General features: G+C 44.0%; 1 protein-coding gene across 1 annotated transcript in view; it reads right to left on the reverse strand.

Moving 5' to 3' along the window:
- Positions 1-25,554, reverse strand: part of LOC119432343 (vitellogenin-6-like) — a 50,820-nt gene that overhangs the window by 22,173 nt on the left and 3,093 nt on the right. Inside the window, 12 exon segments of the mRNA XM_037699509.2 lie at positions 435-541; positions 4,018-4,235; positions 5,210-5,410; positions 6,541-6,705; positions 8,258-8,426; positions 9,523-9,719; positions 11,072-11,255; positions 13,728-13,867; positions 15,154-15,321; positions 17,401-17,538; positions 19,299-19,433; positions 20,091-20,233. Of these exon segments, the coding sequence (XP_037555437.1) occupies positions 435-541; positions 4,018-4,235; positions 5,210-5,410; positions 6,541-6,705; positions 8,258-8,426; positions 9,523-9,719; positions 11,072-11,255; positions 13,728-13,867; positions 15,154-15,321; positions 17,401-17,538; positions 19,299-19,433; positions 20,091-20,233 (1,965 nt within the window).

A 25,554-nucleotide genomic window follows, 5' to 3' on the forward strand; every position in this document is an offset into this window, starting at 1 on the left:
GTTAGTACGCTGCTGGTTATTCAACGGAAATACAAGGAATGCTTCTTAAAGCTGAGTGCAAAAACAAACAAACAAGAGAGTGGTTCACCATGCTCAGGTTCTTAGACATAAAGCTATTATTAAGAACTCGTGCTACATAGTAGAATTTAATGTTACAAAACAATTCTTTCTTGGCGAAGTCTTTTCTGACCGTGGTTACGGCTGCCTTACGAATAGGCGCACGCCTCACCCCACGTAGAACGTGCGCGGACCATGCTCACGCGAGAGCTGTCGACGCCGAGACTAAGTAGGGTAGGTGTAGTAGCGTTAACAGCCGTCTTTCAACTACAGCGCAGTAGCACCATTTGTAGAATAGCAGCAGGAAATTGTATGTCAAAATTGTCAGCGGCTTTTTTAGAAGGCAACAGCGTTTAGACATATGCAAACAAACTTACGGCTGTACGTCGAAGAGATGATAAGGTGAGACGAAGCCTTGTCTATGGGCCTCCTGAACCTCGTGTCGTGGTCCCATTCTGGCAGCACGTAGCGCATCTGCTGGGCACTGCGCAAAAGAAATAACCACGAATATTGAATTGAACATGTCTTCTTTCGTCTGGGGAGTCATCAATGGCTTTATAAATGCAAGGTATGAGTGTGTGCTCTGATCTATAAGCTCATTATTTGGAAGTGTTCTGATCGTAAATGGTTCTGAAACACAGGTATGCGCCGACGTTTGCTTTACGGTCTCCTGCCAGAACGTGATCGTAAAACTAGAGTACCACCGCTTTCGCTTATGCAGCTAAAGCTGCTAGATAAGGAATGAAGTGCCAATAAATTAACATGAAATTAAACCACCCCAGGCTATGTACGCAGTGTTCAAGGGAAACTAGAACAAGTACAACATTCCCAGTGTTGTCATTTGACAGGACTTGTGCGAATATCAACATGTTTGAACAGGAATCTAATATTGTCACGTACGAGTTTGTACCGCTGTGGACAAAATGACGTTGGTTGGGGAAGAAGAGGCTGAAGTGTCTCGGAGCTCGGTAGATGGTGTCACCCTGGCCACAGAGCTACAACCCTCTGTATATATTGTAAATACATATATTTTCTCCCCGTAACAATATGAACACCTAGCTTCAAATATTGAATTCCATATTGAATAATAGTATGCAGATATGTTTAGAGTAAGTTTAATGACTAATACATGTTGGAACCTTGCAAATATGTCCAACCGAAAAACTACACTGGTACTTTACTCCTCAATCCTTTTAAATTATTTAACTTGAAAAATGCGCCTTCTGTTCTCTTTCAGACCTGTGCCAAAAGTCCAAAGCCGATTAACTCAAAAGTATTTGGTCCTGTGTGAGTTATCAAGCGGCAAATTTGTTGTCAAGCAATAAAATTGGGAGTGTTGGTAGCACTGAAAAAATAACGACAAATGCGAGAGGCAAGCGTTGCGGTTCTTCTGCGATGCACCCTAACATGCGGATAGCAAAACTCCGTGGTCTTGTTGAGGTGCGTGTCCCAGTAAGAGATTGCCCACCACTCTGGTGCTGTAAAAGGCTACAAATGGGAGCGCGATCGGCTGCTTTGAGGGTCCAGATGGGTGCGTGGTGCGCGGCTGGCATGCTTGCAAGAGGGGCCGCGTGGAAGGACGTCCCTGTAGTGGATTAGCTCATTGTAGCTAGACTACCTTGAAAAGCATTCTTATAGCATTTGGACTTTTTGCTCAATAGGGACCCATTCCCCCTCCGACAAGGTTGCCGGATTTTTCGCATAGCTTTGTCGTCCGGGAGCTTCGCTTACCCTACGCGCTAAATTTTGCCTTGATAGGAGCGTGTAAGGCCGCACAAAATAGGACGCATGACTCGTATTCACCAAAAGTTCTTACGCTACAATTGTTCGTATATAAGGGAAAACTTCAGCCAATCCTTGTGAGGGGAATATCTTCAGCGAAAGCGCCCAGCCAATAGCGATGAGCACTTGCACAAAAAAGCTTTCTGAATTAGGCTCCAGATTTGTACGTTAGATTGAAACATGCGTAATGATTCGGGTTATCCGGTGCGGCTAGCAATATAGGCTACTGGTTTGAATATTCACAGTATATCTAATTTGTTTAGAAATTTGGAATATTTGGTTTTCGTGTGTAACATGACTATCAAGTGTGCAATATTCGATTAATATTCGAAATTATCGAATATACCAGTCGTGTGTTTTCTTTCGTGAAGTCCATCTCAGTGTTTTCTGCTAGAAACATTTATTGCAAGCTACCCAATACTTGAAGCACATTGGGTAGAGAGTTAACGACTACTTAATCCATCATCGTCATCACATTCTTCATAAACTGGCTTTAAGTCCACTGCAGGCGAAGGACCTCAGATCTTCCATAACCCCACTATTGTGTCAGACGCCCATCTAACTGCACGCAACCTATACATCTGCCTTCGAGTGCTACTCTTGACTGTAATGTCAACTAGACGGACCATTCGAGCCTTTGTCTCGAATACGAGCTGTGTCTTTCTCTCTGTTAACGTTGGTTGACTGAAGCCGTTTATAGTAACAAGGATGGCTCGATGGCCGGGTTATTTGAAAGGAGGGGAGGAGGAAGAAAAGAAAGAGAGGAATTATATGTATCATGTTGTGGTTCATCACTCGATGCGTGGTGTTTGACTTGTTCGAAAGCTTGTGGTCCTTCATCTTTCAGTCCCATAGATGAGTACTGACAGGATAGTTACCTTCACGAAGGTATCTGTGAGCTGACGTTCCCGACTTGAGAGTGTCAGCAAAATGCGCTATATTACTTGAAATACGCTTTCGTTATATTACTTAAGACGCTCAGCCGAATGCGCACATATTACTTGCTTTATTGTTATCTTCAAAGCTATACACTAAATTACGAGTAACTGCACTTATAATACTTTTTCTTGCATTTTTTATCGTGTGTGTGTTCTTTGGCCTTTAATATACCGTATGTCAATTAGTGGTAGACTTCACTTGCCTCTGATTTCTATATTTGCTATTTTGTAATCAATTTCTTTTATATGTTTTTAATGTGCTGCAGTTTTGCGCATTTCTACTTCTAATTACATACCTTCGCTTGTCAATTTGTTTTATTTGCGTATTTGGTTTGATCGCGTAATTTATATGTACCATAAAGTTCAGGGGCCAGATTCACAAAGCTTTTTTTTTTTCGTAAGTTCGCTTTGCAAGCGGATGGCCGCATTCGCTAATGACATGTCTGGCATCCGGATTGGCTAAAATGCTGCCTTACGAAAAATTCTAGCCTAAGAAGTTGTAAATTCGGGGCCAGATAATTTTTGCTGCTTCGCCCCCTCCCCCTATGTAATATCCCTATGAGGGCCTTGATGGGTATTGTGACATAAAAAATAAAACAACCATCGGCATTTCTACTTATCGGCTAGCCTAGATCCACGAATTAATGGTAGGCAAAAGCAGGCATGTAAATAGACAAGTAGAACGAGAACAAGACCTGCTGTTTTCCGTCTTGTTCTACTTGCGTCCATGTTTACAAGGCTGCCTTACCACACCATGAATTTCTACTGATTTGCTCGACTTTCAGTCGTTCTAAACACAAGGATTACCTACTATTCACTTAGTGGCTAAAAGTTCTCGATGATAGGGGTACTTACACTTGGCCAGAGAAAGAAACGAACCGGGAATTCTTTGTGGGAAAGAGGAGGCAGCCTAAAGCATCACGATCACATATGCTTTCAACTAGTGTGATAAAATGTTCAATAAATGTGTCAGCTAACTCTCTTCCTTTGTACTCTTCATTGCCTATTACAAGCTCTCAATGTCTATCAATGTCATAAGTAGGTTGCCTTGCAGATAAAACAGCATTAAGCTTGCTTCATATTTCTTTCGCCTGTAGAATATGATCAAGCGTAGTAAGAAAACAATCTCGTTTGGCTTGTCTCTCAACTTTAGTCGCGTTGTCTTGATACTTTTTGAATGTCTTTTAAGCTTGAGGATTGTACAGAGAGAAAATTCTACTGCATTCTCCGAGTGACTCACAGTTCGCGATGGCAGGGGTACTTAGACTTGGCCAGGGAGCGGAATGCGCTCGACACGAACGCCACCACCTGGTCGCTGGGCTCCGTCACCATTTCGCGAGCGATGTGACGCAGTAGGTAGAGCTCAGGGTGACTGAACAAGATGACGAGGAAAGAGGCGATACGGATCTCGCTTGGTTCAGTCGTGTTGTAGAACACGGGCAAGGCGATGGATCGAGCCTGCGTAGAAGCAAGGAAAAGGTGTTTGCGAGAAAAAGATTTTTTACGGTCGCCGTGGGTCACAGAAAGTTCAATAAAGTGACAATAGGTGTATCGTAAATTGAGACACGGAAATCAACAATCACGAATTCTGAGAGCAGTTGGATCTATTCCGCATAGACTCTGGGCATATGTTACTTAGGCCTGCAAAAAAAATCTACTGATGTTCCGGCTTCAATTTGAACTTCGAACAAATCAATGCAAGCATAAAATCAATGCTGCCTATAGTCTTTGAAATTCCTTGCTTATTTATTATCTTTGTTAGCAAAACAACAGTGTCGGAGCTGGCGTATTTACCAAGAAATATCTTGAAGTATTTGCCAACTAAAAAAGAAGCTAAGTAGTCGTGAGCTTCGGGTACGGCATTGTGATACAAAGATCAATAACACATTCAAATCAAGTTGTACCTATGGCTCCTTAAGTGGTGGAAGGTTGCCCTCCACAAGACATCTCATTTGGTCAGGTTGTAATAGTTTTTTTTGTCTGCTTGTTATTTGCAACTTATCAGCAACCTTTCTCGGTAAATGCCACAGTTTTGGGGATCAACGTAGATGTCATTGGTTTCTCAAAGTACTCCTCTCGCTACCAGCCTTCCGACTGCAGCAAATGAACCTACAACGCCATATGCGGTACAAAACGGGACTCTGACTGTGTAAGTGACGTTAAAAGAGTATGCAGTAGCTGGTGTTGACTTAGCTTCAGGAAAATTCCCCAATATGCGGAAATACGGAGAAATATATGCGGCCACCTAAGCCCAGTGGTTTAGTCATATTTGGTATCGTAATATAGTACTGCCTTCACATTCTTTGCTAAATACTGCTAGCGCTAAGTTTTTAAAGAAGAATCTTTCTCGTCTGTACTGACTTTGAATTGTCCTGTGGTGTGTGCGTATGACATGAAAAGCTTGCAACAGAGGTAGTAGGGCAAATGCTCACCAGTTCATGGTGGTACTTGGAGGCCTGCTTCAGTGCCCACAGGGCAGCCATCCTGTTGGGTTCACTCGCATGCCACTTGGGGCAGATGAAGCGCTCCAAGTAGTGCATCGCTTTCCGTGTGCCCAGGTTACCAGCCACACGCAGATAGACGGTGCTCTCGAAACTTGGCTCATTGTGCGTGTCTGCTGGCGTCACGGAGTACTGCGCGGCATGAACCAAATTGACTGTTAGCAACATGAAGGGCCCAGGACAATCAACCAAGTTGCAGAAACTATTGGAAAAATGCGTTAAACTTCCCCAATTACACCGAACTTCAGATGAGGTATTTATTTTTCTTGATTCACACCAAGAAAGGTACCGAACAACTAACCGTTGCACAAATTAATTGCGAAAAATACGGGTGCTAAGGGTACAGCAGCGCGCCTGACAGAGGCCTCTGTACCTGTTGTGCCAAAAGTATAACATTAAAAATACAAAGGTAATGCATTGCGGTTCACATAGCCGTGAACGGCAATGCACGAGCAAGGCCAAGTTGTAGCAAAGTTATGCACAAAATACCAATGCTATTACCCGCACGTTTGTCGAGGGATATCTAGCACGTGGTGCCATTCTTTAGTTCTACCACTAGGTTATAAGCTGGCCCTAATGTTTACGAGATGTGTGTGGCGCAAGAAGGTCGATTATGAGCACAGCTTTAGCTTGCATCCATTAAAAAAAAAAAAAAAAAAAAAACATCTTCGTCGCGTACACCTGTACGCGTAACACATGTGAAATACAGGTTCCGGTCACTGGCTCGGGAAATATTTAGCTTTTCCCTAGATTTCGCATACAGTCACGCATGTTTTATTAAGCGCGGAGCGGCTTTATTCGTGCTATTGCAGCATCTTGAATGAACTAATAGAGGTTTAGCGAAACGTTACGTCAATATTTCTTATTGAATAATACACATTGTCTTTTGCCCGCCACTGTCAAAATGCACTGCCGAATACATGCCATTATCGTCAGCACTTCATTGTCTTTAAATATAAATTCGGCCTGCTTCATTAAACAGTCTAGCATACAGCCTCACTCCTAAGCTTGCCCACAAAACTCGAGAATCCCGGAAGTAATATCCATCCATCCACCCTTTCGGAGTGGCTACACAAACGAAGCATCTATGTCTGGAATGGAATCATGACAAGCAGTCCGACAAAGACCTGTAAGTTAAATCATATTGTGCCGTCTATACCTATATGGGCGAAAATTGGGACAGACGTGGAAACGACAAGCTGAAGCGTACTATATTAACTACCTGTGATGGCCATAAAGCGTGCAGATATGTAGTCGCTCACGTTAAATATGTGCGAGACGATCTCGGGGCTGCAGGTCCCATGGTCCTCCTCGTGGTCATCGTGTGCGTGCTTGCATCCACTGCCGCTTGCCACCGTGCTGGCAGCGAATTTGCAGGCACTCCAAGTTCCTCGGTGTATCTTGACGGCGTCCGATTTGCACGAGTCCTGCACGACGGCGGTGGGGTTTGTTGCGTTAATGTTTCAGGTTTTTGTTAGCTCCAAAGTGTTCCTGCCCGCATTCGCTCTGCGCGAGTTACTCCGACAAACCTGAACACGTAGGCAAACTCTGAGCACTAGCAGATGTAACTCTGCGCAGGCGGGGCAGATAGAGAACGAGCAGACTAACTTCAACGAACGCGGTACGGAATGGGGATTAACGTAGTTCTGCGAGAAGAAACAAACACATCATGCTATTTTGCTTTGCAGTGCTTTGCGGAATTATGTTCTAGAGGTTGTGCTTAAGCTGTAGACCACGCTAAGAACCAATGCTGACCACGCTTATACCAATGCTTTGGTATAACTTGCGTCTGCGTAGAAAGTCCTGAGGAGACGAAAGTCTGCGTATTTCGAAATACCTTGTCAGCCTTAAGCTAATAATGAAGCTTATCCTCAAACTCTCTTCGTATCGTTGATTCAATTGCTGCATTTGGGGCACAGGTGTTCAAGAAGTAAAGGGAATCTTCGCATATATCTCCACGGGCATGTAATGCTGCTCGCTAATTTGGGTACTTCTAGAAGCCGTTACTCCTTTGTTGAAAGTAAAGTGTGATGTAAATATTAGTAACTAATGAAATTTCTATTTTGGAAAGCCAGTTTAGTTATATAAGAGAGTTCATAGTGAACGGACACCAGATTTTTTTACCACTTGGGTTTCAAATAGAACTAATATTTCAGTTTAGTCGCTGATTTGTACCATTTTCCCAAAGAAACGCCGGCACTGTGGCTATAAATCAAACGCATATCGTCGCATGCAGCAACATATACTATATGCACATGAACAGGAATGCTTAAAAAAAAAAACGAGCCCTTCTCCTGTCCAGAAAATGGGAGTACGCGAAGCTTGTGGCTAGACGACAATGTGACAGGCGTTCCGCTTCGTTTAACCTAAACTCAGGGTCGGCGGCTCCTCGCTGACGTTTCGCCTGGGCTTCGAAAGCCCTCACGCTAGAATCGGACCACAAGCTTCGCTTGTCGTCCAATTCTAGCGTGAGGGCTTCCGACAGGGGAAGGGCTGGTGATTTTTGTCTCTTTGTGTCCCACGTGTGACAAGGGTAGTTCAAGGGCGCGTTACAAGTCCCCGAGCGCACAGGGGTACGTGCCATTACCACCAGGATCGGCCCACATGACAGGGGCATGGGTCATTGAGCTTGGACCACTTCTGCACTATCGTCAGGATCGGCCCACTTTTCAGCGTGACACCACCACCACCACCACCACCACCACCACCGACACGTGGTGGTGGTGGAGCCTATAAAGCTTCGCTCAAAAATAAAAAAAAAACCCTAGGTTTCGGGCACCAGCCGTTATAATTCAGCAGTAAAAAAGTGTCGGATACACAAATACACCAGTGACCTTCCGATGACTTCCCTCTTCCGATGACTCATTCTTGACTTTTGATTCAGACGCAAGTATACAACGTATTTTCAATCGCGAAAATACAGTTCAGTTGCATGCAATGCTTTTTATATGACGGCGTTTGGTAGGAAAAGACACTCACGGCAATTTCGAGGATCATGGCAGTGCTGACTTTCTTCAGGTTCAGATGGAGTTTCCCGTAGAAGCGATGGGCGTCCAGCGGGGTTAGCTCGTTCTTCTTGATCAGATTCAGTCCAAAGGTCACGTGAGGGTTCATACCGACGGCGGCGAGGAGATCCAAGAATGCGTGGCTACGAGTCACGATGGAAGCAGAATAGGATCGCATCATCATCTTTACTCAAATCATGTTTGTGCGCGACTAACAATTAACGCAAATTAACAAAAAAAAGAAGACTACCTCCTTAGGCCAAAGCTTGCACACGCCCGCGCGTGGGATAAATAATCGAAGAGCTTTCTTTTTTTTTTGTTCGCTCTTAGTGCAAATCGTGTCTCTAGTCCACTATATTTATTAATTAGACCGTCGTCACTGAAGCGCGTTTTAACAGCTAACGTTAAGGGCCCCGTGTCGCAAAGATTAGTAGAAGCGCCGACCGTCGTTTAGCGAAAAATCACTCCGAACCACAACCACGCAGGCCATCCGTGGATACTAAATACTTATTTTACCACTAAACTTGCTCACACTTTGTCTTACATTCATTACAAAGTTATCCCTCGGAATTTTGAAAATGACAGCCCACAAACAAATGTCATGAAAAAAAAAAAAAACAAACACAGACAGCGCATGCATATGTCAAATCTTGTCAGACTGAAATATTAAAAGTGCGAAACAATAACAGAAGATCGGCCTACGCAAGAGGCCGGGTTTCTAGCAGAAAGCGCGCCTTCGTGCATATATCGTTCACCGCCAGCGTTTCCCTGTAAACATCACTGTTACGTAAGCTGCAGTTGCTGGGAAGCTTGAGAAGCAGTCAAGGATCTCTGAATACTTTCGCGCATAGGTCCGCAGTGTGGGAGAACGCTCACTCACACTCACTCACCATAACTTTTTCCAGGCCCCGCACTCACTCACGTTGACACTCACCTCCACTCACACTCACAGCACTCACTCGCACTCGCACTCACTTCCACTCACACTCACTGGCACTCACTCGCACTCGCACTCACTCGCACTCGCACTCACCTGCACTCACACTCAGTGGCACTCACTCGCACTCGCACTCACGCCTTTGAAATGAGTGCGAGTGAGTGTGAGTGAGTGCACTCATCGAGTGAGTGCGCCGACCTATGCAGTTTCGCGTTCCACTCTTAAAGTCGAAGCTTAAGCGTCCCCCAATTTTTTATAACCATTCCGTGTGTTGTACAGGAGGATTAGACAGGGTCACTCACAGGATGCGGTCCTTGAGTTCCTCCGGTGCTGAAAGCACGTGGTTCTTGTATACTTCGTCGATTTCATCGTAGTCGAAGCTCGCGAAAGAGTGGAACAGGAGGATGAATAACTGGCTTCCGCTTGCCTTGTTGTCGATCTCCTTGATGTCATCGTCCGTGTACTCCAATTCTGCCAGCTTGTGCAGGCCTTCTGCGAACTGCGCAATTGAGGTCGCCAATCCAGGGCTTTATGTTAGTCGATAATCATTATTTTGAGCACTTTTCATCTCAAAAACATTTACACAATTTACCGGTTAAGCAGCACTGCTCATACCATAACGCCTTAGAACGATTTAGATTCCTGCTCAAGTTGTCAGTTCCTAATTTCGCATGATTCCTTTCTTTGAGAATGAAATAGTTGTTAAGCTGTTTTTTAGCGTAAAGATAGTCGTAGTTTGCTGGTTACGGCTACCTCGGTCACTTGGATAAAAGATAAATGAAGGTCTAAATTCTTGCATTAGGTAATGCTCCAATAAAAGAAAAGTGCATGTATCGACAGGAAGAGTAAAAGCTTCCCTCGAGAGGTTTCCGTTCAAACAAAGTCCATGAATGTCTGGCGCACGCATGTTTGTTTAAGACGCAGAACTCAGACACTCACAATCGCGCACAAAGGTCACAATTTCTGACTTATAACCACATGGGATTTCAAGCGCTTCACAATATGAATACAGAAATACAGAGAGCATTCGAAAGTTATTCATAAAGTCATTGTAAGGTCACCAGTTGTTCAACACAATTTGAAGCCTTGTTTTATTATATAGGAAGAGACAGCTCCGTGGACTAGGTGGTTGCAAGTTCACCAATTACTTAACTAAGTCCGGGGTCTTTTACTTTTTTGAAAAGTAAACTGACTTTTATTTAAGGGCTTAACTGACTGCCTATTTGAAATTGGAGTATTCCACTTATGGGCCCAAACGAAAGACGGATTCATAACCGCATTGTCACGTACGCTGTCCAGACTATGTTCTAGAAAGCCGAAGCTTAAGCAAGAGGATATCGAAGGATTCAACCCTAAAACCAAGCCTGAAGACTCAGGGCTAATCTACACGTACATAAACAATCAGGCGGTTGCCTTGTCATGGCAAAATGCACATCGAGTGATTAGAGGGTGCAACTCAACTGGTGGACCTGAAGCAGGTTGTTTTTTATCTGAGAGGTGAATATTACGTTCAAAATGGTCGATTAGCACTGGAGTGCTGTTTTTCAGGGGTCACTATGTGGTCAAGCACTCTCTCCAGCTTGAAGGAACCACTTAATTCATACATTAAAGCGCGGAAGTTTTCGCTCTACTGCGTAACTGCGTTACACTTGCAGGAATGAATGTGCGAAATAAAAGAGTCGTCCGACCACTAATTCCCCATACACGGGGGAAAAAAACTAGTGATCCATAATTCCCATCTTTACACCCAAAAAGAGTATAAGAATGTGAGTTATAGACATTTTTACTCCCTTAATGACTTTTGAGGGTATAAATAAATTATTTTGCATTGTAAGTTAAAAGCCAGCTTACTTTTTCCTTGTTGGGGTGCACCTCGAACTCCTTGTAAACAGGGTTAGCGTGCTTGAGCTCATCGTGAGTCTTCAGGTCCTCAGGTGTGTGCATCTCCTGGGCCAGCGAGTGCTCCTTCACGACGTCCTCGGGGAGCGGGGTCTCTGTGGTGGATGCGTGCTCCTCCAGCAGGTCCAGGGTGCGACTGCAAATGTGTGTGGTCAGTCAGGGCGTTCCACAGTGGAGTGAGAAATACACAAAACAATACTGAACCCTAGCTCTTCATGGTCAGGGGAAAGGGGGGAGGGGGGGGGGGCGTATGCTTAGTGTCTACTATAGTGGACATGTTCATTTCGTCTGCTGCTTAAGTTCTGATTGGCTGGCTTGGGGCACGCGTCAGAAGGAGACAGGTGCTCCTAGCCAATCAGCACTTCAGCAGCAGACCAACTGGACATGTCCACAAGGTGGACACTTACGGAATACCACCCTCCCTCCCACCTGACGAAATACATGTATGTTTAATGTAAAGGCACGAACGACAGGGGCAAATCCACGCCACCTCGAAAAACGCGGCAAGGCATGTTGCTTACAGGTGGGGTTTTAATAAACTAACTGTGGGCTTAATGCACGCACAAATATAATATTTATTTTGCCGTCGCACTCCGTCATTAACATCGCTTGAAGTTAAACATAACACATTTACCTGTTCGCAAGGTTATGTATCGATAACGATGACACAGTAACACTTGTGCTGTGCGCATGTGTAAAGCCGCAGTTGCTGGTTCCTTGTAACTTGTAAGTAACGCGCTCTCTTGCGTATTTATGGCTACATATACATTCTCTATTTGTAGTTGCTGCACTAAAATACGTGTCTGTGCCAGCAGCAATTGGCTGAAAGCTCGGGCATTGAGCCCACATACGATGAGCTTCAGTTAACTCATACCAGTGTTTACTTGCTGTTTTCCCTGATATTACGCGAGAAAATTCTGGGGTTTTACATACCAAAACCGCGATATGGTTATGAGGCACGCCGTAGTGGGGGACACCGGTATAACTTTGGCCACCTCAGGTTCTTGAACGTGCAACTAAATCTATGTACACAGGAATCTATGTACATGACGCCGCCCGTTATCAAATCTGCTACCTTGCACGTGCCTAGCTGCGCACCAGCATATGCCCACTAATTGAATCGCATTCTGGGGTTTTACGGGCCAAACCCACGACTTGATTACGAGGCACACCGTAGTTGGGGACACCGGATTAATTTTGACCCCCAGGGGATCTTTAACGTGCCCCCGAATGTACGGGACATGGGCGCTTTTGCGTTCCCCCTCCATCGAAATGCGGTCGCTGCGGCAGGGATTTGATTATGCGACATCGCGCTCAGCAACGCTACATTATAGCCGCTAAGCCACCGCGTCTGTTCCGTATCCACTAGGACACCACGGCGGGTACCTCACGCTTGCTGAAAGTGTTACGCTGGTTGAAAAGATACGCTGATTGAAGAGTTACGTCGTCTGGTCACTTACGCCTGGTGAAGACTTACAAGAATACTTACCCTGGGGTGATGTCACGCAGGATGCCGCAAAAGACCTAGCATGCACTAAGAATTAGGCTCCCTGTTGTAATGCCGGTTTCTATATTACGTTCTTGAATGAAAGAATAAGCCTCTATTTGAAACAGTGACTTGTCAGTTTAATTAAAGAAAGCGTCCGATGCGTGTAACAGAACCCATGCTGACTTGTTTTTCTCGGAAGGTGTTAAGGGGACAGTGAGTTTCGTAGCTGTTTTTATGCTGCGGCGTGCTCACTGTCGATCAGCAACGCAAACTGCTTTAAATGCGAAGAATTATTTTCCTAATTCTTGGTACTTTGCGGTATCCTACTGTGTAGGTAGGGTCCTAGCTGTATCGCCTTCGCTTTAATAGAAACAATATAATGTGTGACCATTGGTTGAATCGAAGCCGCTACTACAATCGAGTACATCAAGCCAGTGCTTTAACCATTAGGCGACGATGGCTTTTTTTTTTCCTTTACGCTTGTGTTCTTCACTGTGGCATTAGACCACGAACGCACGCGTATTCTCGGTGAAAAGCCAACAAGGTCTTTTGAAACTCTCGGCGCGTGCGCTCATCTGCCATTCGTCTCCTTTCCTTGGGAGGAGAAAGAAAAAAAACTTTATTCAAGGCCAGCACTAAGGCCCAGTAAAGAAGAGCTCGTGCTCCGTTAAGACCCGTTGTTTATCCGCCGAACCCGAGTGAAGCGAATCACTCCAGGAAGGAGGGGCATGGTAAAGGAAATAAGCAGAGGTAATAGCAGAGTTACATAAGTGCTTTTGCTATAGAAGGAATATGAAAAGTGTCTTGCTTAGTCACAAACATGCACCGAAACCATTAAGCCTCAGGAAACAAAGCATCCTAACGCAATAGTCACAAGGAGGAACGACTTAAATGTTGGGCGGTGCGTTGATTTTAGCTAGCTGTATGCGCAATAAAGAGATAACATGCAAGGTAACCTCTATTTTAGGATTAATACTTACGTTTGAAAAGCTAAAATAGTGCAGTGTAACACGGTACCTCAAAAGCGTGAGCTGTCCCTAGCAACAGAGAAAACAAATTATGTAGTAGTAGTAGTGGTTTATCATTTTCCTTAATAAACCACTACTATGCTATGCTTACTTCAGTTCCACGTGAATCTTCTTGCCCTCGCCGTGAGGCTTGAACAGGTAATCAGACTCCGCCCAGGCATGCGCAATCACGTAATGCTGTGCGGTTCCCCTAAGTTCGTAATACACCTCAGATGTGGAGGAGGATGGGTGCTGGAAAAAAAAAGGAGAGAAACGTAAATATTTCCATATTGGCCAATCTATAGCCATCACTGACGTGATATCACTGATGAAGGGAAGCACAACCATATGTGGCACGAAATGTTCCTGAGAACTCTCCTGCTGACGTTCCAGTGCTCAAATGTTGCTGCGAATCATATATAAACGAAGTTTCTTTGGCAATAATAATCCATTTTTTTTCAGCCACATGAATAAAGGGGTTTTCGAAAAATAATTTGCCACTCGCCGTGGTTGCCGAGTTTCTACTGCGTCGCATGGCTCAGCTCGAGGTTACGGGTTCGGTCCCGATGGGCGAGAAATGCAAGAACGCTCACGTACTTTTAAAGAATCCCACGTTGTCAAAATTATTTTGGAGTGTCCCACTATGGGGTACCCCATAAGCGGACTGGGGTTTTGGCGTGTAAAATCCCAGACGTTTGTTCTCAAGAACAATTTGCCGACCTAAGACAGTTCATCATTGCTTTATATACCGGAGGTTCAAAATTAAGCTTTACAGAATATTTAAAAATAGCCTGCGGCAGGTAGCATAACTCTTATCGTTGAACCGGGTTATTCAAAGAGGAGGACATTGGTTGCACGAGAAATCGAAACACATATTCAACTAATTACGAAAAGTTCACTAATAAACTTTTTAGTTAATTACTTCACGACACGTATTCCAATTTACGAATTTTAGCCGGTGAGCTTGCAAGACGCATCCGCTTGAAATGAATTTCTACGATGACACCAGTTTCGAGATATTATTTCCCAAAGTGTGGGACGAAATACATGGGCGTTCCCGTTACTTTTGTGCTTCAATGCATAAAACAGCATTTTGGTAAAAAAGCAAGTGGAACAACAGTGTATTTTTACGGCGAGTTTGATGGCGCATGTCTCCAAACTGGCGTCATTCTGGAAATTATTTTCAAGTGGGTACGCCTGATAAGGTCACCGCCTACAATTCGTAAATTGCAAGATGTGTCGTAAAGCAATTAATTAACGAGTTAATTAGTGAATGTTTGTTAATTAGTTGAACATGTGTTTCTATTTCTCGTGTTACTAATGTCCGCTCATCGAATAACCCAGCTCAGTGATAAGAATTATGCTACGCTGTCACAGGTGACTTCTGAAAACTCCGTAAAACTTAAAAGTGAACACCCCTGTATTAGCATGTTTTTGCAAATCAGCTCTGGGTTTCCCCGTACCTTGTGTGTCTCTACTGTCAACACGCACGTTTCAAGACGAACTGCGCTTCTACGCGTAGATCACGTGTTTCTCACCGTTTCCTCCGCCTCGCACTTGACGCATTTTTTGGCAGCCTCCCGGCCTATGATGGCGAACTTGGGATGGTCGCACTTCTCCAGGTTCTTAACCTTGTGGACCTCAATGTGGTCATGCTCTTCTTCGTCCACGACGTACATCGTCTCGCAAGGGCCGTGCAGACCATCCTGCAGGAATATTGCGCGAAAATATAGGCCTTACCCAAAAAGAGAAAGATAAATTGCAGAAAGGCACAAAATTGAGCTTGTTGGTAACTTTGGAACCGCACAAAACGAAGGGACAAAGGAGACAACATATGGGTGCAGATAAGCAGAAGGATAAGCAGTCCAGCAATTTAGCCACAGGGATGTGTTCGACGCTCTGTGCGGTTTTATTCAAGGTACAAAACGTTTACACTTTTCATTTCTTTTTTGACTGCCCCCTGCTATCTCCCAAATTATTTTAGATTTGTTTTATATGTAACTGTCCATTTCTTTGCAGTATATATTAATTACACACTGTTTTGTTTTTGTTCCCAGCTTTACCTGTTCTACGACCACTTCATTGCACTCTTACAGCTATTAAAATTTATGTTTTCTACAACATTTGATGACGTGTCCTGTGTTGTCAGCACGCGCCATATATTTAATCATCATCATCTTCATCGTCATCATCATCAGTTATCTTCTCTTGAAGAGACAAAACGCTTTGTCGTTTGATTTCTTGCCTTTTCCCATTCTTTCGAACTCTCCGATATATAACAGCTAACAGGTGTCAACGCTCTTGAAGCTCGACCTTGTAATAGGAACAGGACATTTTCGGCTAGTCTCTGCTTGTTTAAGGACATAATGCAGTGCAACGAAATAAACACGATAAAAGACATACGCATCAGTGACGTGTTTCTGTGGCTCCCATTTTGGTCGTGTGCTTGGGCTGCATGATGCCCTTTTAATTAGAAACATATCAGTAAGTTACCATCGTGGGAGGGTGAGTTAAGGTCAAATTACACCGCTAATTCGGTATTGTACTCTTGTAATTTATGTTCCATATAGACTGAAATCTTCATCTCTTATATGCCATTCTGTAGTACTTCACTGAATATGATTAAAGGAACTGGGGGCGAGGAAAAAGAAAACACATTGTTACGGCCGCCGTGACAGTGCCATCAAAAAGGTGCAAATACGCATTTTTCGCAGTTTATAAAGCAAAACTTTCTGATCAAATGCGCACACCATAAAGGTCTATCACGCTGCCATAAGAGCTCACTGATTGATTGATTTATCAAAGACGACGATTTTTCATTGAAACTACTCAGCGCCAAAAAAAAAAAAAAAAAAAAAAACGGGAGTGTTTCGCAGCTATCAAACGTGTTGTTAACAGCCTTATGTGCCTTTAGAGATTATAACGAAGCTGTCGACGTGCATAAATTGCACGGATTTGATTCGATTGAAGCGTTTAGCGTGTTCCAACGCACTAGACTACGGACCTATGGCAAAGATTCTCAAAATCGGGTAGGAAAAGAAGTTCCAACGCGACAAATGCATGACTATTTCTGTATCTAGAATAAACCTTTACGCTCTTCATACGCAAGCTCCTTAGCCTCGCAAGGCTAACAGGCAGCTACTAAAATTTGCATAGAACGAGGACATCCTTTTCGTTACGTCATTGCCGTCCTCCCTTATACACGCAAAATGACGCGCTCGATCGACGACTTGAATAGAAACATCGTGAGGCAGCATTCTCAGTGTAGTAGAAAAGACAGCACCAGAGGCGTGTATGGCTTAATAACGTTACCTGCTAGATTAGCAATGTGTTGGCGTATGAATCAACATGATTCTACGCTCATGATGTGATTACATGGTGAAACGTCCGGAGAAAAACGAACAAGAACGGAAGTAAGATCATGTGACACTAGCGCGCTTGTGTAGCGTAGTCTTCCTTCTGTTCGTGTTTGTCTTTGCCGCTGAAATTTCAGCATGAATGCATTCTAACTCGCACTCAGTGTATCCTTCTTTTAACTGTCATTACAACTTTATTCTTGAGGGCCTTGGACCTCGGCTTTTCTGCGGTGCTGTACTATCAGTGCCAATAGGACGATAGGGCTTAGAAGTGGTCTCGGGGCTCATCTATAAAGTACATCATGGTTTTAGGAGGATTGCCCCGCCCAAAACGTGTAGATATCTCCATACTTTGTCTCGCACGTCGGACAGTGCTGGAGCACTGTCTGCACATTTTTTTTTTAGTATTACCATCTTGTGCCAGCCTACCTCTTTGACGTGGTACTCCTTGTCATCGTGGTGCTCGTGACGTCCCTTGACGAGGTCCAGTTGGAAGAGGGACAGCACGCCCTTCTTCACGTTCCTCACCCACACGGGTTCGCTCTTGCCGATCTCGATCTCCTCGATCTGCGGAAAGTGGTACAGGACGTCGGGTAGCGCGAACAATTACAAAGTGCTATCTCTGGTTGGCGGTTCATAGGCGCTGGTAAAGCCGCGGCTCTTTGTCTTTTAGATGAAGCTCCAGCTCTGAAGCCAACTACGATTTTCCCATTCAAATATATGTAAAACGCAAAAAAGATGTTTTATATCAGACAAGTTCTGGATCACCGATTTGAATGAAATTAGCTCTATTCTAGAGAGAGTTAAATTCTAGAGGCTCTAAGAAGCAGAATTTTGATTAAGGACGGAACTTTTTACAAAAAAATTTCCTAAGGTGGTAAGTTTTAAAAAATACTTGAAATACGGAGTTTACAAATTTTTAACTCTGCCACCAAACCCAAATATTGCATTTATGTAAACTGTATGTTCTAGAGCATCCAAAGCGGACAAGATTTATATAGCTTACGTAAAAATGTTATAATGCTTACTAGAATTTTGTAAATGTCGTATTCACAAACTGGTGGTATGTTTCAGAGCGGTGTGTAATAAACATCAGGTTTGTAGTAGAGTTGCAATCTGGGCCAGTTGGTACATATTTTTGAGAATTTAAACCAGTCAAAAGGCGAAGGAAAGAGAAAAGACGTGGCACACAAGACTGTGTGCCACGTCTTTTCTCTTTCCTTCGCCTTTTGACTGGTTTAAATTTCTCAAGATTATCGGGTTTGTCTTCTTTAGGTGTATTTTTGATTCAGTTTATAAAATTGTGATATCATTATTTATTTCGAAGTTAAAGAGTGAGAAGCTTTGTATTTAAACTTCTTTCAGTATGCTTATTTCAGCAATTTTTTGTAATACATTGATGGTCTAAATAAGAAAATCTGCTTCATAAATTTACTGGGCTTAAATTTCAGTGCAACAAACCTCACAAAATGTGGTGCAGTGGGTCCCGAGAAAAACAAGTTCTCCAATCTCATGCAGTTAGATAATAGCCCCCGACCTAAAGCTTCCTGTTAAGTGGCTGGAAAGAGCAATATTGAGTTGTTTGGCAAACTGACGTCGCGAAAGTCTAGCTGAAGTTGACGATCCAGCTCATCCCCATTTCATTAAATTTGCACGGCGTCTGCTCAGGACTAGGCATGGTTTAATAAACAAGAATTGTATTACGTGCACCATGTCTTCTTAACCATGTAATGCCGAACGTATCGTATATGCAACGCTGAGTTTTTGATATCTGAAATGCTGATTTACGCACGGCAAACATAACGCGCAGCCTAAAGATGCACTGTTGAGACGTTGGAGTGAATTTTCAGTGGTGGCTAGTTCAGCAAACCAGTGAAGTCTATTGAAATCAAGTTTATTTTCCTTCATCAATACAGGAATGAGCGATCGCCTAATAGCTGCATCAACCATTCATTCAATAAACACTACAATAATTAAATTTTAGGCCACATAAAACTTCCAAATTTTTTGTACAAATGTGTTCCCCGTGGCCAGGAAAAGTGTAACCTAGTTCTTATTTTCCTTGACGTGCAACTGTGTTTGGACATTACAGGGTTGACGGCCTTGCAAGAAAATATGTCATTGTCTTGAAGAACTTGTACGGACTTGAATGTGCTCAAAATATTATGGAGCGTTTTTGGGCAATTACTTGCGTGGTCGCGTCTGTTGTTGTTGTTCAGTCTTCTTCTTCTTTTGCCTTTGTAATTACGTGTATGTAGCAGTCATGAATGACACTAACGACGCCGCTGTTTCAATAATTACAATCTTGTAAAGCAATAGCACTGTACCTTTCCCTGGTCGAACTTGCCGGCGAAAGGTTTTTCAAGAGCGCCGACGAGGTGATCGTTCGATGCGTAGTGGAACTCGTGATGAGATAGGTGGATCTCCTCCGAGTTGAACGAGTCCGTCTCGAAGTTCATGATCTGGAAGAATGAGGGATAACGGCCTCCGATTTTCGTAATGCTTCAGTGCGATATAAAACGAAATTGATACACAATGAAGCAGAGAGAACGAGGACTCTACTGTTGTATTAATGTCTCAAAGTTAAATCTCTGTCGAGCTTACTTTCCCAGCGGCTTTTTTTAGTGCTTGTGTCTTCAAGTAGGTCAGTTCCTTAGTTTTAAGTTTTCGAATTAAACTCAAGAACAAGAACTTTGAACCGGAGCAATATCAAAAGAGAGAATTATGGCTTGCTAAGAAGAGCCAGTGTAGACATGTCTGCCCAGGCTAATTAAGTAATATGAAGTTCATTGCTTTTGAAACACCCGGTCGCCATAAAGCATTGCATGACCCTCGCATTTGAATTATCCTCGAAGGTTCTGTTTCGAAGACGCAGATGTACAAAAATTATCGGTGGTGTTTAAAGAATGAGAAGTAGTCAGACTGTAATTGCGTAACAGCTAAAACAAAAATCTCTGATTGGAAGCAGCGAAAAGTGTAATTTACCACAAATTTCTAGGAAATTCAGATGAACTGTACTTTTGTCAGTGCAACCTGCTTTGAGCTGCTGTGGCATTCGGGCATCGGGAAGTGTTGTGCTAATTATTCCACCAGTCTAATAGTAGTTTCCTTGACGTTACCTTGAAGTGCGTGTGATCTGGCTTGGGCTGCATGATGACTTTGCTTCGGAATCCAAGGCCAGCCAATTGATGCCGATGCTCAGGGTTTAGAACGTACATCGTTCCCTTGTACTCGTACACATACTCCTTGCCGACTTCGAAACCTAGTAACCGAAGAAAGAACCATAAAATAAACGAAATTAATGGCAGATATCTTTATTATCTAAGCGCGAAAAGAGTGTGTACCGTGAGAAAGGAAAAGTTACAAACAAACCTCCTCAATGCGCTGCCTTTACTAAATATTGGCGCATGCCAATGCAACTAGGCAGCTCTGCCACCAAGTTATGCGTTGGTTGCTGTCCCTCAGTTGAGGGATTTTTAAACTCAGCGTAATCACGATGGTCAAAAAGAAGAACTAAAACATTTACCGCTGATAGTTCGAAAAAGGTATTGCTTTAAGTACTTGCATTTCATCTTTAGTCATATCAAACATTATTTACGTAAGCTGCAGCAATAGCCGTCGGAGCATACAAGTTCGATGAAACCGATTCCAGAAGACTATTGTGGAAAGTGTCTCACTTTCAGCAGCTCTCTTAAGTAAACGCGAGCAATGTCTTTAGCACAACTCCTTTACGGAGGGCAGAAGAACCGCGAGTGCTAGACTATCACTGCGCTTCAAACTTCTGCACGCGCTTGTGTAACGTGAAGCTGTGCCTCTCATCAAATTAAGTGTAGTTGAAATTGAAATGTAGAAAATAATGAAGAAAAGGGAAATGAAAGTGGACGAAAAGATAACTTGTCGCCGGCGGGAGCCGAACCCGCAACCTCCGCATTACGCGTGCGTTGCACTACCAATTGTGCTACAGCGACAGCCATCAATTCGTCCACTAACTTGGGTATTTATGTTTACTAGATATAGCCCTAGGAGTGTTAGCCAGCGCCACTCAGAACCATGGTGGGCGGATGTGTAACATCCTTTTTAGCCCGATGGCGTCATGATACACGTGATCTTGGGAGAGCAGGCACGTGGCTAATAAACCCTCGCATGCTACCTAATGACATCAAGGCTGCCAGATTCGATACCCTCGTAATGAAATACGAAAGAAGAGACCCTCGTAATGAAATACGAAAGTAGTGCAACTCACGCGTAATGCGGAGGTTGCGGGTTCGGCTCCCGCCGGCGACAAGTTATCTTTTCGTCCACTTTCATTTCCCTTTTCTTCATTATTTTCTACATTTCAATTTCAACTACACTTAATTTCCCCGATGCTTTCCTTGGCTTCGTTGTCTATTGGCTTTATGTGGTTATGACTAATAAAATCGAGCCCCTCGGTTCCCATTCTTCTTTCGTCTCTCAAAGGTAAGAAATTTAACCAATTAAGTTGATGTACGTAGTATATATGCAATAAGCACTATTATTATTATTATTATTATTATTATTATTATTATTGTTGTTGTTGTTGTTGTTGTTGTTGTTGTTGTTGTTGTTGTTGTTGTTGTTGTTGTTGTTGTTGTTTGCATGAAAAAGGACATGTGAGCTGGCCTCCATAGCTAAAGTTGAAGCCTGCTCTTAAGCAGGTATGTGGTGTTTCGTATGGATTTACAGCAGTAATAACTTGATTTTAGTCGAACTCAATTATCAAAGTAACACACACTCATGCGCATCTTTGTTTGAGACATCGTTAAAGCAGCCAATCCGAAGATTAAGAACCCGAGAGGAGCTTCTGCGTCTTCACTACTACTGTTATTTAAAATTATGTTTTAAACCTAACAAAGAGCCAATTTTTAGCCTTTTTATTGAAGAGGTACTAGGATCACTGGAGACTAGTTTCGACGGTACCTACAGTCAAAGTTTTATTTTTCCAGACTTCCCAATCTGCCAAAAATTGTCAAATATTACAAAATATTAGAGTTCAGTCGTCATTTCAGACGCTGCGTGCTGTGTCTAGTAGAATAATTGCAATGGAAATGTTTAACAACGCGTAGAAAAACTGTTCATCAAATCGATCAGTTTATATAGGCATGGTAACGAGAGTTTAGGATAATGATTAAGGAAGGTTGAAAGGGTTTGAGTAAATTACGGCCTTTGGAACAAATTAGGTATACAAGTGCTTTGGAGTTTTATGAGTGTGTTTTACGAGTGGAATGATATTTAGCCAGGTCCCCTGGTGTAACTACAATTTCCACCATGATGAAAGTCAGAGAACTTGGGAGGAACACTACCGAAAATTTGTGCTCCAAGGTAAATGCATTCAGATCGAATACTATCTTTGTAAAAAAAATAATAAATTAGCATGGGCTCGAAAGTGCCATGTTGCCGTTTTTGGTTACGTTCCCCAATGTCCAGAGAGAACTCTGTAATCTACAAAGGGTATATCTTGCGGGAAAAGCGGTCATGGTAACTGCAATGTGTCACAAATGTTTAACTTTCCGGGGTTAAGCAATAAACGCTGTAAATAATTATTGAACCCTGGCTTTTTTGGTATTTCTATGCGTGATACGAGGTTTATAACGGTTTATCCGGTGTCTTCAGTGAACTATACAAGGCAGTTTTTTGAAATTTTTGTGGAAACTAAGGGGAACGTTGTGGGTGAAGTTTAGGCGGAACTTTGATTGGGGTGGGCTAAATGCACTTTTTGCAATGACTTACGTATGCAAGTGCACCGGAGCGTTGTCAGTGTGTTTTACAAGTGGCGCAAAATTTATACCGCTGCTCTGGCCTAACAACAACGACCACCGAGGTAAAATTTAGCGAACATACGGTGAACCATACGGCAAGTTTGTGTCCAAAGTACAATGCTTTGTTAATAATATACAACTTTCGCAAAAAATGTGTTAAGCAACGTTAGAAAGTGTCACGCTGCCGTTAACGGATAAGTTCCTCAATGTTCCTAGAGAGCGATGCGTTACATAAACTGTTTATTTAAAGAAATGGGGGAGGGTATGTCAAGTGCGATGCGTCGTGAAATTTTAATGTTTCTGGCTTAATTAGGAGCGTCACAAATAATTATAAACACTAGTTTTTTTTCATTCATGATAAAAGGTTCGCCTGCTGTCTTCGATGAACTAAATGAGGTGTCTTGTTTATGCTTACTTACAGAAAGGGCCAAGTAATGGGTGATGTATAGACAAAGTTCCAAGTGGGAGGCTTAATTGGTCTCTTGGCAATCATCTGCAGCGATCTGCAGCGTTATGGGTATGTCTTACAATTGGCATAGAATACAGCCAGCTACCCTGAAAGAACTACAAATGCCACCAAAATAAAATTTACCGAGAATGGGTAAACTGTATGAAAAATGTGGGTGCGAAGTTTACTGCTTGCGGATTTAAATACAGCCTTCGTAAGAAATTGTTTTTAATCAAGTGTTAGAAATTGCTTTGTGGACGCTATCAGCAATGCTTCCTAATGTCCCGGCCTAACTGTAGAACACACATAGTCTACATTTAGTGAAAAGGGTGCTCATGGCAAGTGCAATGTGTGACAGCAAGTTTCATGTTCATTACCTAATTAGAAGCGTTGCAAATAATTTGCTCAGCCATACATTGTTTTTATATTTACATACGTCATACTATGTTCGTAGCCACTTTCGCCGGCGTATTCGTTGAACAAGGCACCTTGTTTATATTTGGTGAAAAGGAGGACATTATGGATAATGTGTACGCAGAACTCAAAGTGTGAGGACTAATTACTGCCTTTGCAGTAAAAAGGTATGCAAGACGGTGCGAAGCGTTATAAGAGTGTCTTATGAACAGTGTAGCGAAGAAGAGAGACGCTAGTGGGTTCAGTGCTACTGTATCAACACGCTAGTCGGTCGAGCGCTCTTGCTTGGCAACGGCTCTCGTGCTTGGAAGCTGTGACTGCCCTGACCGTTGACGTTGCGCTGCTCCGAGCTCGGCCAAATAAACACCTTCAGAATAGGTGAAGGTGCTGGATAAGGACTTCCGCGTAGCTGAGTAGCGAAGACGTCGGGATCTGTCGGGGCCTGGCCATGACTTCGGCCATGGAGCAAGAAACCGTGACTTCGGCGTAGCTGTGAGGCGCAGCCGCAGGAACGTGCTCGTGGTGCTTAGGCAAAACGTCAATGATTTCTTGCGCTATGGCGCGGCGAAGCGGAGGTGCAAAACTCGGCGTTGGCGCGTGTACCGGCCGCGGCTGTGCGCAATCCATCAATGAGAGTTGCTGGGCAACTTCCTCGCGGACGAACGCCTTCATTTCTACGAGCAACGCTGCCTGGTCGGACATGGCAGCCAAACCAGTGAGGTGTTCGCCGCGCGCTACAGATCAACGGGTCAGTGGCCGCTGCCTGCGGAGTTCTTCATAGCTCTGGCCCAGTGTGATAATTTCGGCCACAGAGCGAGGAGTTTTGGCCAGCAACATGTTAAAGGCGCCGTCCTATATGCCCTTAAGGATGTTTCGGATTCGATCAGGTTCCGTCATGGTCGAATCGACCTTCCGGCATAGGTCCAGGACATCTTCAATATAATTGGTGAAGGTTTCAGCTGGCTGTTGAGCTCGTTCTCGCAAACGCTGCTCGGCACGCAGGTTGCGAACAGTAGGGCGACGAAATACATCGGCGAGGGAAGTCCTAATTTCCGACCATGTCTGGAACTGTGATTCATGGTTGTTATACCAGAGGCTGGCCACATCTGCGAGGTGGAGCAGAACATGGCTCAGTTTGGTCGCTTCGTCCCACTTGTTATGGGCGCTTACCTTGTCGTACGCAGAGAGCCATTCATCCACGTCAGTGTCGTCCACTCCAGTGTAGATAGGGTGGCGATGACGAGGCACCCCGGGAAACGTAGTGGGTGCGGGACGAGGCGTTAGCTGGGAGGCGTCTTGGGGCATGGTAGAAGGTAGGGTATGGGACCGGAGTTCCAGGATGATTGACTGAGGTACCCAGCACGCTCCACCAATTCGAAATTTCGCCACCATTATATCGCCCCTGACGAAGCTCATTGGAAGCAATGGATCCCTCCATTCATGGTCGTCCGAGTGCGACAACGCGTTCGCAAAGCTCCGGCATTTGCTGACGTCTCCTCCCATTTTGCGCCACTACGACCCAAGGGCACCTATTGAGGTACACGCAGATCCCAGCGGTGCTGGCCTCGGCGCTGTCCTGGCACAGCGCAAACAAAGGTTTCCTGAATATGTTGTGGCATACGCAAGCCGTGCGCTTAATAAAGCCGAGACCAATTACACCGTCAAGGAAAAAGAATATCTGGCCATCATCTGGGCGCTTACTAAGTTCCTGCCCTATTTGTATGGGCGCCAATTCGATGTCGTCACGGACCACCATGCACTATGCTGGCTGTCGTCATTGAAGGATCCCTCAGGCCGTCTCGCCCGCTGGGCCCTTCGCTTGCAGGGTTACAATATCCGCGTACTGTACCACAACGGACGCCAGCATGCTGATGCTGACGCCCTCTCACGTTCCCCCTTGCCTGACGACAATGCCTGCAGCTCACTATTCCAGCTTGACGTTTC

The sequence above is a fragment of the Dermacentor silvarum genome, chromosome 11 (assembly GCF_013339745.2).
Source record: "Dermacentor silvarum isolate Dsil-2018 chromosome 11, BIME_Dsil_1.4, whole genome shotgun sequence".
NCBI lineage: Eukaryota > Metazoa > Arthropoda > Arachnida > Ixodida > Ixodidae > Dermacentor > Dermacentor silvarum.